The 13,483-nt window shown below is 36.7% G+C and overlaps 1 protein-coding gene across 9 annotated transcripts in view; it reads right to left on the bottom strand.

Moving 5' to 3' along the window:
- The window catches only part of NBAS (NBAS subunit of NRZ tethering complex), a 393,028-nt gene that overhangs the window by 20,419 nt on the left and 359,126 nt on the right, over positions 1-13,483 (bottom strand). For all 9 annotated transcript variants that reach the window (XR_010149189.1, XM_001161679.8, XM_009442024.5 and 6 more), the window contains one exon: positions 2,885-3,024. Coding sequence is in view for 8 of the 9 variants with exons in the window: in XM_001161679.8 (XP_001161679.4) it covers positions 2,885-3,024 (140 nt within the window). In the remaining variant the exon portion in view is untranslated. The remainder of the gene's footprint in view (positions 1-2,884; positions 3,025-13,483) is intronic.

Raw genomic sequence — 13,483 nt, 5'->3', positions numbered from 1 at the left:
ATTATTACTATTATTATCATTGTTATTGTTATTGTAATGGGGTCAGGGCAGGACTAAGTTACAATCAGGGTATTGCATAGCAGAGGTCAGCTGGGGAGCATAGGTTGAGGAAGCCACAGACAAGCAGTATGAAGATCATACTTTGGGCTTCACGTTGTTTCCTTGTATTGGAAACATAAAAGCATAAAAAAGTTTGCCGTTTCTTTCCCTTGTCTTGACTGACACTACCCTGTGTTTCATAGAAACATCACAATTTCCATTTCTATTGACAAGTTAATGGTAAATTCATTTCATGGCCCCAGGAGCAGGGTACTGATTTTACTTACATTAAGAAAAAATTACTATTTATGAAGAGTCTGTTGGTTCATTAGCACAGCACTACATTCTAGACATTGAACAACCAGGGATGGTCTTGCCCTTGAAAGAATTTTATTCCTTGGGCCCTGAAAAGAATTTCAAGTGCAACAGTAACAAGGGGAGGAGCCCTTGGCAAAGCCTTTGTGTCTCAGCTCAAACTGACAATCTGTGCGAACAAAGAACACTGCTTACTTCAAGGTACACACAGTTCTGTGAGAGTGTCTGGTGTGCTGAGGAGTCTTCCTACACTCAAGGACTTCTCCTCTTTTCTCCTCTTGCAAAGTCTGAACTCAGCTCTCCTGGGTTTTTCTCTACAGTTTTTCTCATTGTAGGAGAAATGCTGCTTGGCCAGCATGGTGAACCAATGGGCAACGAGGCTTTGGTAACAAATTATCAAGATATGTTTTTCACCAGCCAGCAGTGATACACTGGATGAAAACAATGAATCTTCCTTAAGTACAAACTCAGTATTTTTCCATGCATTTTCCTACAAGGAACTAAAGCTAAAAAACCAAAGTTGGTACTAGTAAATTATAGTCATGTGGATCAAACAAATGTCTTAAGTTGTAACCTTTTTGTGTTGATGGGCAACATGCCATCATTGTCACACTATCCTCCCTCTCTTCCACCCCCACTCCTTTTTTGGTGATTTATTTATTCAGTTGGATTGTCTAAAAGGAAAAAATATTCAAAAGTACTTCTGAGCACCTGTTTGTAAAGTATCCCAACATACATTCTCCAGAATATTTGATTTATGCCCTGGTTATCTCGTAGGCAGAGGAGACATGAATGATAGGAGGGGAGGGGGTGAGCAGACTGGGAAATGCTTTGTTCTGATTCTAATGATTTAATAAAGCAGTTTTATAAGACTCAGGTTAGTAATTTACAAATTCCATTTCATATGTGGCTACAAAAGAATACAACTTTAAAAATTAAGATTTTTGGTTTACAAATGCACTAAATGTTTTAAATGCAATAAATGTTTTAAGTAAAGCTGATTTTGGTTCTTGAGAATAAGTGAATGATTTTAAATGGTCAGTATTCTAAAAGTAAAAGAAACTGTAAACTAAAGGTTAATCTCTTAGAGGTGTCATATTTTGAATTGGGAAATGAGGGTAAGAAGAAATCTACAATTCAACTCTAATAATTAATTTCCTTACAAAAGTATGGCACTAGTGGCAATCTGATCAGTGGGCTCCACACCTGTCTCACATAGTCTCACCCAGGAGTGTGTTCAGAACAGATTCCCAGGTCCCAGTGTGGAGAGCTGGACTCCACAAGCTGACACAGTACCCAGGACCCTGCTTTGAACAAGCACCCCAGGCTCCGAAGGCACCCACACCAAGATCACTGGTGGCAAACACAAGTGCACTGTGAACTAAGGGTGTTAGGATGTGAGAGCCTGCACTGTGGATTTCAAATAGTGAAGGTAAAAACCTGTTCTTAAAAACAAGTCAGCATGCCATCGCTGCCACAAAGGTAGAGATCTAAGAAACATTTCTTTTCTTTCTGAAAACACTTGGTTAAAAAAATACCACAAAACGAAAGCACCATTCTCCTTGGTTTGCTTTGGAAATTACTAACAGTCTCATGGAATCTTTTCCAGATATTTGTTGGCAGTCCTAACTGCTCACAGGATATAGGACTTTATTTTCAGAAAAGCATCCTTCTTTAACCTCAGACACGTGGAGATGTTCACTGGCCTGTGGGGGCAGTATGTCAGCTGAGCATGGGGAGAGCAAGATCAGTCCTGAGCCAAACAGGCACTTGCGACAAGGGCATTGGTGCTCATATCATTTGCCAATGAGAAGCCACAGCTCATGAGACCCAGTCCATGCGCTCAGAGGAAATCTGACCACTTCTTCCAAAGGAAAGGGGTATGTTCCATGGCTGATACCACCAGGACTGGATAAGTACCCTACGCAGCTACGGGTGGCAGCTGCAACTCAGCGTGACAGAGGAAACAACAGGGGCTGTGAAGGTAGCCAGCAGTTGGTTAGAATTCTGTCTCCTCCACTTATTAGCCGTGTGAAACCTGAAGTTGTTAAACTCCTGAGCCTCAGTTCCTTCATGTATAAAATCAGATAACATCACCTTCCCTTGTAGGTGTGTTGTGTGAGCGACCGATAATGTATGTAAATTGCACATAACATTGTGTTCTCAATAAGTAGAAATTATTCATTTATTCCATTTGGATTCTCAAGTTGGCACTGTAAGCCGTGTCAAGACAGTCAAGAAATTTCCTGGTGAAAATACTGAAACTACATTGTTTTTGTTGACATCATAAATCAGATATTATCAAGCATTGTCTGATACTTTTGAATAAAATATTAGAGTTTAGGGGCAAGGAGAAACGGAAAGACATTGCAATATTTCAAAAACAATTTTAAATTCCTCTAAAGGCAAATACTGACTACGCACACACATATAATTATTCTTTCATTGGCTCTTTGGAAGGTGCTACATTTTTAGGGCTAAAGTCCAAACAAAAGAACTCTAATTACGCTAATTTTATGTTAATACTTACACATATTCACTTTTCATAGGTGGCCAAGCTTGCAAAAGTAAAACCAAGTGCTGAAATTCAGCCTCGTGGTGACTAGATTCCAGGAGTTCCATGAATAGACAGTAGCGGTTCTCTTCATTCTCAATGTCAGCTATGTCTACCTGGAAGAAGAAATACACACTTAAAGCTGGTGGCAAAGGCTACTGAATTGGTTTATAGAATAATTCTACTTTATTTTAATTAAACTTTTTTTAAAAAATGTTTTACAAGGTGTTAAGATTCAACATCAGAAAAACAACCACCTCAAAAGCTCTAAGCCTTACTCAATGTCAGATGACGTTAAAATTGTTTAGAACTACAATCAGAGGAAGGTTCTAATTAACTTTAACAAAGTAAATTCAAACAAGCAGACTTCCACAGAACTGGCTTGTTGGCATTTAGTACACGCTAAGAGACTGACTTGCTTTATTTGAAATTGTAATATTTCACCATCCTCAACATTAGGTGAATCTTTTAAAGTTTACGTTATCCCAACATGAAATCCTAATTTGCATTAGAAATGAGATCCTAATTTTCATGTTGTCTAGAAAATGTCTCTAATGTGAAATGATTTTACTAAAGTGTATCTGTCATAGAACTTTTTTGCTATAAATCAAAATAGAATAAAATATCCTTTATTTATACCTCCATTTCGAATGAAAAAGTAGTCTCTGCCAAATACAAAACACCCATTTTTCCTTTCATTGAATAACTAAACGGTTTTTCTTTTACATTGAGGCAGTCCTAAAACAAATCACATCTCCAATGTCTCTGTGGATGAAAGTGTATGCTATTTTAGGTTAAAAAACAGTTTTAAGCATAAAAATAAGCCAAAGTCTGGTTCTCTCATTTTCTAGCCTCAGCATAGATTGTTTATATTTAGGTACACAGACACTCATGATGATGAGTTCATAATGATTTGGGTACAGACATTCAGATGATGATACCTTGAAAGGATAATGAGAATGAATGGTTACCTGTATACATGCTAAATTGTCTGCACTAATGCATATTTCCAAAACATTTACTTTAATGGTCATTCTGGCTCTGATCCCAAGAAGCCATCTGAAAAAGTCACACCATGAATTCTGCATTTTACAAAAGTTGCTATGTACTATGAAATTATCACTAATTGCTATGGGAAGCCTTGTTCACACAGTGACCCAGCAGATCCTTCAAAACCTGCCTTAAAAGCCCATGTCGTTCTTCTATGGAATAATAGCCCACAGCCATTTTGTAGCTTTTTTGAAATAATTTCACAATACAGTCCGTCAGTTTACCCTTATAGCAGTTTTGTGTGGAGGACAGCACAGGTATTAGTAATCTCACTTTACAGATGAGGAAACAGGCCAACCATCCCGGTGGCACGACTAGCAAGTGACAGAGCCAAAATATCACTATAATCAGATCAGGATGTTCTGAAACTAGAGGATTCAATAAGCTACATAAGCTTTTGATAATAGAGTTGGACCTCGAGTTGGGAGTTTGGCAATGTCGCCTTGCCTATTTATAAAGAAACTTAAAAAACCAAAAACAAAAACTCAAGACATCCATCCATCTGTAATTCTCCGACCTCACCACCTTCAACCTGTCTCCAGCCTCAGGGTCCCTTTGAGGTCCCTTGCATAAGTAAAATCATGCACACTCCCATCTCAGGCATTCTGATCTGTTTCCTCTGCCAGATACCCTCTCCACCAGATATCTGAGTGACTCACTCCCTCCTTTCAAGTTTCTCAAATGTCACCTATCAGTCAAGGCCTTGTTCAACTGCCTTACTTACAGGAGCACTGCTCCATACCTGTCCATCTCCTTCACCCTGTTTCATTTTCCTTCTTAGCACTTACAACTATGTGACATGCTATATATTTACTTGTTGCCTTTCTTCTTCCATAAGAAATGTAAGATTGCCTTTCTTGTTCCATAAGAAATGTTAGCTCCTTGAAAGAAGAGGCTATTTTTTTTTTGTCCACTGGTCTATCTCAACTCCTTAAAATAATACCTGCTATAGAGTATATGCACAGTAAGTACTTATTGAGTGAATTAACTAGTGAATGGACACACATATGAATGAATGAGTGAATGAATGAATTTGTCACTTATAAAATAATTTAGTATAAATTATATTAAATACAAATGGAGTTGCCATAAATTTGTGGCTGGTTTCATTATTAGAGATTAATGTAAGATTTAAAAAGAAAATGATATTGCCAAAAGAAAAATTACTACTAAATTAAAAATCAGGACAAAAGATGGCAGGTTTGCTAACATTACAACTACACAAATGATACCTTGTGACTGTTAAGTGATTTCACTAAGGTCACTCTGGGCATTATATCTGAAAAACGGGTTCCAAAAATGTTGAAATCTCAGAAGTTTTGCTAGCCTTTTCTTCCTGCAGGATAATCTCTGTCTACATGAGAGTTTATATGCAGGAAAGGTTTGTGCTTAAGAAGTATCTAAAATCCATTGTAAGAAGTGTTTCCAATGTTCCTAGCAGTGTCAATATTCCAAGTACTATAATTAAATGCAGCATAGTTAGTAACAAGTAGTTTCTCCTTTTTATCAAATGTACACTTTACATGGGTTATTTTCTGTATGTGATGCACTGTATGAATAGGAAGAGATTACCAATAAAAGAATCATGTTTTCAATATCATCTAAATTTATTCCTTTTCAGAAACTGTAATATACATTTTGAGGAAATAAACTATATCATAAGGGAAGAAAAGAGAACAGAAACTGTAAGTCAAACCTTTATATTTGTTTTTATAATAGTGTGCAAATAATAGTTCCCATGTTTAAAATGCATTTGATAAATTATTTTTGTATAGCACCTTTCTCACATGTAGTCTTTTTAAGAGTATGTCTTTGTCAGAAAATGTTTTCTTCTAATGTCCACTAATCATTTCAATTTTTAGTAACTTACTTTTCAGAGCCTTGACCCCCATATTTTAACTAAAAATGTGAAAAATACAGTAACTTACATAATTATCCATTTTGTGCGTGCTTGCATACTCCATCATACCAAAGCGTTTCAAGTCAAGTTACTCAGCTCTTAAGAAAGCAATTTTAAATTTGCTACCACTGTAGCTGCAAGCTTTACCTTCTGTGAGAGAAGAAAATTGGCCTAAAAATGGACTTCAGCACATATTTTAAAAACATGATAAAGAAATACTTGGTTTGATAATTGTTATATACCTTCAAATACAACAAGTGCTCATCTAAGATTGTGCCCAAATATTAAAATATCTAAAAAACGAATGTTAATATTATTCTTCATTACGTCCTTTAAGATTTTTTGCAATAAATTCTGGTGAATTTTGAATTTTTGAGAAGAAAATGGGCCTAAAATTAGACTTGAGCATATACTTTTAAAACATAATAAAGAATATACTTGGTTGGATAATCATGATATACTTTGATATATAACAAGTGCAAATCCAAGATTTGTGTCCACAAATTCAAAAATTCAAAATGAATTTTTGTGTAAAGAAAAATAAAAGGTAAACTTATGTAAAGGGCTCCCAGTCCGAACAACATGGCTTATCCACTTCTCTCTGCTCCTCTGCAAAGCACAACTATAAACTATAGGAGTCATAAAAGAGACAGTGAAGGGAAAATTCTGAAGAGTGGTAAAAAGAAAGTACACTAGCCTGGAGTTGCAAGCCTGAAGAACATGGTATTCAGATATCTTCTGTCTCTCCAGCCAAAAAAAAAAAAAAAACAAAATAAAAGAAGCCCACCCAGACCTAGTATTTCCCAATTCTGGACCTAGAAACAGACCAGAGCTCAAGCAGACCCATTTGCAGTCAGAATCCCACAAGAAAAGGAGAAAGCGGGTGAAGCTAAAAGATATTATAAGACATATCTAAAAACCTCCAAAATTTGGTAGAAGACACAAACCTACACATTCCAGAAGCTAAATTATTCCCAAACAGGACAAACACAAAGAAATTCATGCCAAGTTACACCATAATTTGAAACTTGAAAAGTAGGTAGAAAAAGAAAAACTTTGAAAGCAGACAGAACAACGTTATAGGAGAACATTAACGTGAATAATAATGGATTTATTATCCAAAACCATGGAGGCCAGAAGGAAGTGTCGCATTTTTTCAAATGTTGAAAGAAAAGAACGGTTAACTACAAATTCTTTATCTGGCAAAGCTATTCCTCAGGAAAAAAAGAAAATGAAAACATTCTCAGACAAAGACAATTAAAAGAACCTGCCACTAATAGCCCTCATCTTAAATACTGGCTAAACAAAGTTCTTCTTTCTTAAAGAAAATGATAAAAGAAGGAACTATGAAGTATCAGAAGGAAGAACAAAAAGAGCAAAAATATGGGTAAATACAATAGACTGTTCTTTTCCACATACATGTTCTAAATCATATTTGATGATCAGAACAAAAGTTGTAAACCATATGATATTCAAGACAATAATATTTAAAAGTGGGGAAGGTAAAGGGACTGACCCAAATATGGAGGTGAGATTTCCATATTACATGCCAAGGCTAAGATATCCACTCCTACCACTCTTGTTCAGCACCATACTGAACGATCTAGCCACTACAATAATGCAAGAAAAAGAAATAACAGAGACATAAATTGGAAAGAAAAAATAAAATTCTATCTGCAGATAAATTGTCTATATAGAAAATTCAAAGAAATCACACACAATAAAACAAACCCTAAAACTAAGAAACGAGTCAGGAATGTCATAGGATACAAGATCAACATACAAAAATCAATCACATTGTTATATAACAAAAAATATGTGAAAACCAAAAATAAACATGTATTATTTATAATAGCTCCAAAGAAAATAAATTATTTACATGTATAGAATCTGCTATGGTTTGAATGTCCCTTCCAAAATTCATGTTGAAATTTAATTGCCACTGTGATAGGATTAAGAGGTGATTGGGTCACGAGAGTGATGCTCTGAATGGATTAAGGCTCAGCTAGGGCCTGCGTTAGTTTTACTGGGAATGGGTTCCTGATAAAAAGGAAGAGTTCCACCCTGCCCTCTCTTGCTGGGTAAACAAAGTCACTCACAAAGGGTTATATACGTACTGTCCGATTCCATTTATGTAATATTTTTGATATGACACTCTGAAATGGGGGAAAGATTAATGGTTGTCAGGGGTTAGGGATGGGGTGGATGTGATTATAAAAGGGATCCTTGTATTGTTGGAACTATTCAGTATCTTTGTTAGAGTGGGTAGCTAGGCAGACATGAGCAGGGTAGGAGAGGAAACAGACTCCACTCCCTTGACACCAAGAATGTTAGGTGACCATCAGGTGACAGTCAAGTGGTTGTTAAAATGTCTCTCTAAAATAATTGGTTGCAGCAGACATCAGGGAAAGGCAGTCTCCCAATAGACAGAAAATTCCTGAAGCTGGTGATCAGCAGCTTCCTGATTGGATCTCAGGAGTTGGGTGAGTGGGCTCAAGCATGTACACTAAGAGGCAAAATGGTGGAGTTTAACTGGTATATGAACATCCTGTAGGAACACTACACTGGTAAGAAAAGAATGGCTCAAGTGAGCATGCGTACAACTCTAGTAAACACACTGCGCACACAGCCCCTTCCAAAGGCTGGCATGCCATGGAGCATGTGGACAGCTCATGCCAAAGAAAACTCAAAGGAGGGGAGACACAAAACCCCAGAAGCATGCCAATGTGTAAATCCCCAAGTCAAAGGTCAAACAGGGCACCTGAATCTCTCAAGTTGCCTGCTTGGCCTTCTTCCAAGTGTACTTTCGTTCCTTTCATTCTTGCTCTAAAACCTGTTAATATACTCTCACTCACGCTCAAAAATTTGCCTCAGGCTCTCTCTGCCTTACATCCTCTGGATGAGTTCTTTACTTCAAGAAGGCAAGAACTGAGTTGCTACAAAGCCATATGGATTTGCCATTGCTAACATCTTGACTATGGTGCTGGTTATATGAACCTATACAGGTATAAAACTGCATAGCACTAAATACACACAAAGACACACAAATGAGTACAAGTAAAACTTGAAAATTCTGAATAAAACAAGCAAATTGTATCCATGTCAATATCCTGGTTGGATATTATTCTGTAGTTTTGCAAAATGTTACCATTAGGGGAAACTAGGCAAAGTGCACCAGAAATCGCTCTGTATTATTTCTTACAACTGGATATGAATCTATAATTATCTCAATAAAAATCTAAATTTTGAAAAGGAGGATGAAAATGAATGCAATCAGAACAAACTTCACAGAGGAAAATGCTTATACAAACAAAATGCAGAAAACAAACTAAATCATGATGTAAAAATAAAGAATAAGGAGGATACAATTTGAGGGGAAAAATCCCTATACATGATGTGACATAATTTGTATAAAGCATGCAGCAGAAAAATGGCTACATATATATTTAATAAAATGTTGACACTTGGATGACAGATCTGTTGGTGATTATCACTTCTACCTGCCTTTTGGTACTTTTCTTGGTTTAACACGCATTGTTTTCATAATTGGAGGTTTCTGTTTGTTCGTTTAAAGAAAGAAACATACACAGAACCACAGGAAATTGGCATGCCTGTTTAACAGATGGGTCTGTATTTGGTGACTTATCCTTCCTTTATTAAACCATAAAATCACTTTATAAATGATCAATTATGGCAAAAAGAAAACAAAGATATAACACCAAACAAAATGAAATAAAAAATAGGGCTTTTCAAATCTACTGACCACTAAGGATCCATTCCCTGACTTCAACATAAAGATAAAATTAAGAAAGCTTGCTGATATCTTAGGGGTGGAGTAGAAAGCAAACTAAGTTTGAATTGTAGTCAACAGTGTTATAAACAGGTCTCAATGCTATATATAAGAGCCGTCTCAATGCTATATATAAGAGCCGTCACAATTTAGTGGCTATTAGGTAGGACTGTACAGAGGCTTCCTCAGTAATGAAGTGAAGCATAAACATATATTTTGCATAGCCAAAGTCATACAATCCTAGTTTTTCATTCCAACCCTCATCTGCTCACTACCCCTTGCCACTTATTACAATACCTACGTAACCTGGTGCAAACAGTCTAGCCTAGGTCCGAGTTTCTTTATCTGTAATTTGTGCTGATGACGTCTACTTCACAGGGTTATATTCATTCAATTCCACAAACACTAACTGAGCATCTACTTTTTTTACTAGAGATACAGTGATTGGAGAGATGACCATTCAATTTGTGAGAATTAAGCAAGACAAAGCCTGAGAAATTAGACAGACGATCCTCAACTAATGATAAGTTTATGTCTTCCAGTCCTACGAGGAGTTCTGTCTCATGCCACACACCACGGAAAGGGAAATTCTAGTCCTCTCTTGTTACTCTCAGCTTCAGTTCTAAACATCTTGCCCCAGTCTACTCCTTGTAATGGTACTTCCTCCCATTACTATGTTCCTAACCTGTAACTTGTCCATTTGCCTATGTTGACCTACTTTGATATTAAGGACTTAATGTGTTCCTCTGCCTACAACCATTTGAATTACCCCCATCTCAAACATCCCTCTCAGTTCAACTCAGCTTCTAGAATCAAAAAGTCAAATGCTCTCCATGTTCCCTTTTAGTTTTGCTGAAACTGCAAACTGTTTTGCATATGATTATGCAAATGCAGATATGATTCAAAGGAGGGTCTTTTTCCATGAGAAGTAGATTATGGACATTGGCAGTCTGGGCAAATCAGTTGACTTCATATATTGTGAGACATATAAAAATGAACACACACAAAGTAGACATTTTTATTCTCTTCATTTAGATGGTCATATAAAACCACAGGAAGAAAGTGTCAGTTGCTCTGCAAGCATAGTTAACTTGGATATTTAAGAAAAGGCCTTAGCTCTACAGTCAATATTTGGCAAATGAATGCTCATTTATATATTTAGTTTCACACAAATGTTTAAGGTATGCATATATCATATTTTATGATCTCCACTTTAATACACAAGTACCTGACTCAGGTGGTAGTTAGAAGGCTTTTATTGTAACACATTCAATCTGATAAAGGTCTTAAGAGACATACAGTTTATAGTGCTATAAGAAGTGAGAAAGTTAACTTGAGATCGGGAAGGGGACAAGGTGGCACACGAGAAAGGATCTGAGGGAAGAGTAGCATTTGGACATGTAGAGGTAAGGGAAAAAAGAGAAGACTGGGTAGAGATGAGGGGAGTCAACAGAGGGATGCTGAGTAGTAGTTTGTGGCTCATGAAGGTGAACTGTGGTTGAAGTGGTAAATAAAGCGTGCTGAGGCCAGAACATGAGGACAACTACATGCTTGGGAACACTGTGTATGTTCCAAAGGTTGAAAATACTGACACCAGTTCCTCTGAGTTTTAGCTATAATTAAATCCTAGTGGTCAGCAGGGAATATGGAGCAAAACAAATGATTAATATACATTTCTTGCAAAATAGCACAATACAAATGATAATTTTGTCTACTTACTTTCCGAAAGACATCTTTGGCCCAATGTATGTGCATACTATAGCTAATATTGCTCATTAAGAGTTAGAAAAATTGGCCGGGCGCGGTGGCTCACGCCTGTTAATCCCAGCACTTTGGGAGGCCTAGGCGGGTGGATCATGAAGTCAGGAGATTGAGACCATCCTGGTTAACATGGTGAAACCCCGTCCCTACTAAAAACACAAAAAATTAGCCGGGCATTGGTGACAGGTGCCTGCAGTCCCAGCTACTCGGGAGGCTGAGGCAGGAGAATGGCGTGAACCCATGAGGCAGAGCTTACAGTGAGCTGAGATTGTGCCACTGCACTCCAGCCTGGGCGACAAAGTAAGACTCCATCTCAAAAAAAAAAAAAAAAAAAGAGTTAGAAAAATTAACCTTAAGTTGAAGAAACAACTATGTCATAAATCTAACAAATTATCTGAAAAAAATTAGAGAAGGAAATATTGCCCTAAGATCACAAATCACAAAAGATGAAGCAAGTGGGTCTCAGAGGCTTACTGAAGTTGTGAGAACATGTGATTAGTATGAATATTACAGAAATTTGAATTCTCCAAAATACTTGAAAATAAGGCACGTGGCTTAGCATGGACGTGGACCTAGAAAAGAATCAAAATTCTCTCTTTGCTAGAAAGTAGTACAGTACCTATAAAATACATATGTTCCAAGCATCTAAATATATTTCATAAAAGTATGAGGAGTACAGAGATCTCATGTAAGTCTCCAGATAGTTACAATGGGAAATTACTATAGAATATATTTTAATGTGAAAATTACAGGTAGTTATCAAATGCTTCAACATATCTCACTACAGGAATTATAAATGATAATAGGTAAATTTGATTAATACATGGCTTTCAAAAAGCGATGATAAAGTCAAAATAATACAGAAAAATGTTTATTATGGAGACATTTACTGACCTTTTTGAGACTTGATTTTTCCTCTTCCATAGGACAGAGATAACAAATACTTATATGATGATTGTGAATATTAAATAAGATGATGGGAATAAAGTAGCTGGCAAAGATTGGTGCATAGTAGGCACACAGGAAATGATAGGTATTACATTATCAACCACATAATGTACCAAACATTAAAAACAGAAAGCTGGATTTTTTTTTTTTTTTTTTTTTTTTGAGACAGGGTCTTACTCCGTTACCTAGGCTGGAGTGCAGTGGCATGAATCAGGGCTCACTGTAGCCTGAACCTCCTGGACTCAAGTGACCCTCCCACCTCAGCCTCCTAAGTAGTTGAGACCACAGGCACATGCCACTATGCCTGGCTAATTTTTTTTATTGTAGAGATGGGGTCTCCCTGTGTTGCTCAGGCTGGTCTTGAACTCCTGGGATCAAGTAATCCTCCTGCCTTGGTCTCCCAGAGTTATAAGCATGAGCCACTGTGCCTGGCCAAAAGCTGGATATTTGTTATGATTACTTCTACTGAGAATTATGTCTATAGACTAGACAGGACAGGAAAAGAAGACAGACAAATATGTCTGTTTTAGGAAAATAAAATTGTAGGTTGATTTTCATCTCTTTTTAAAATCTCATTTACTTGTGCAATAAATATGGTATTTCAAATGACTCTTAAGCATGCCTTCCACAGATTAGTGAAAATAAACAAAATAAACTGCTATTTTTTTTTACTACATTTTCTTTTACTTTGTCCTTTTGCCCAGTGAACAAGAAAGTAACATATACCTCTTTTAACATCCCCACCCCTTCCACAGTGAGTGTCAAACAAAATCCTGGAGGTGAAAACGTCAAATAGTTTACAGGCACCTGTAATAGTTAGTGATTATTTCATACTGACACAACTAACAAAACATCCTAGGATTTTAAAGAACAAAATTCAAATGTGACTCAAACATAAGAATATTTTTTTCCCTTTTGTCTCTGAAAGCACTGTTTCTCTCCTCATTGAATTAGGTGACTTTAGCCCTTGTTGTGTATGTCAATTTGTCATGTAGCTGCAGCCTTCTTATCAGACACAGAGTCACTGTCCTTGAAAAAGTGAACTAAGTCACCTATTATCAGTAGAAGACAGTCTTAACCTCAAATTTCTCTATGGCTCCTGGAAGTGAACACAAATATCTTAAAT

The sequence above is a fragment of the Pan troglodytes genome, chromosome 12 (assembly GCF_028858775.2).
Source record: "Pan troglodytes isolate AG18354 chromosome 12, NHGRI_mPanTro3-v2.0_pri, whole genome shotgun sequence".
NCBI lineage: Eukaryota > Metazoa > Chordata > Mammalia > Primates > Hominidae > Pan > Pan troglodytes.
This window is presented reverse-complemented; position numbering and strand designations above follow the sequence as displayed.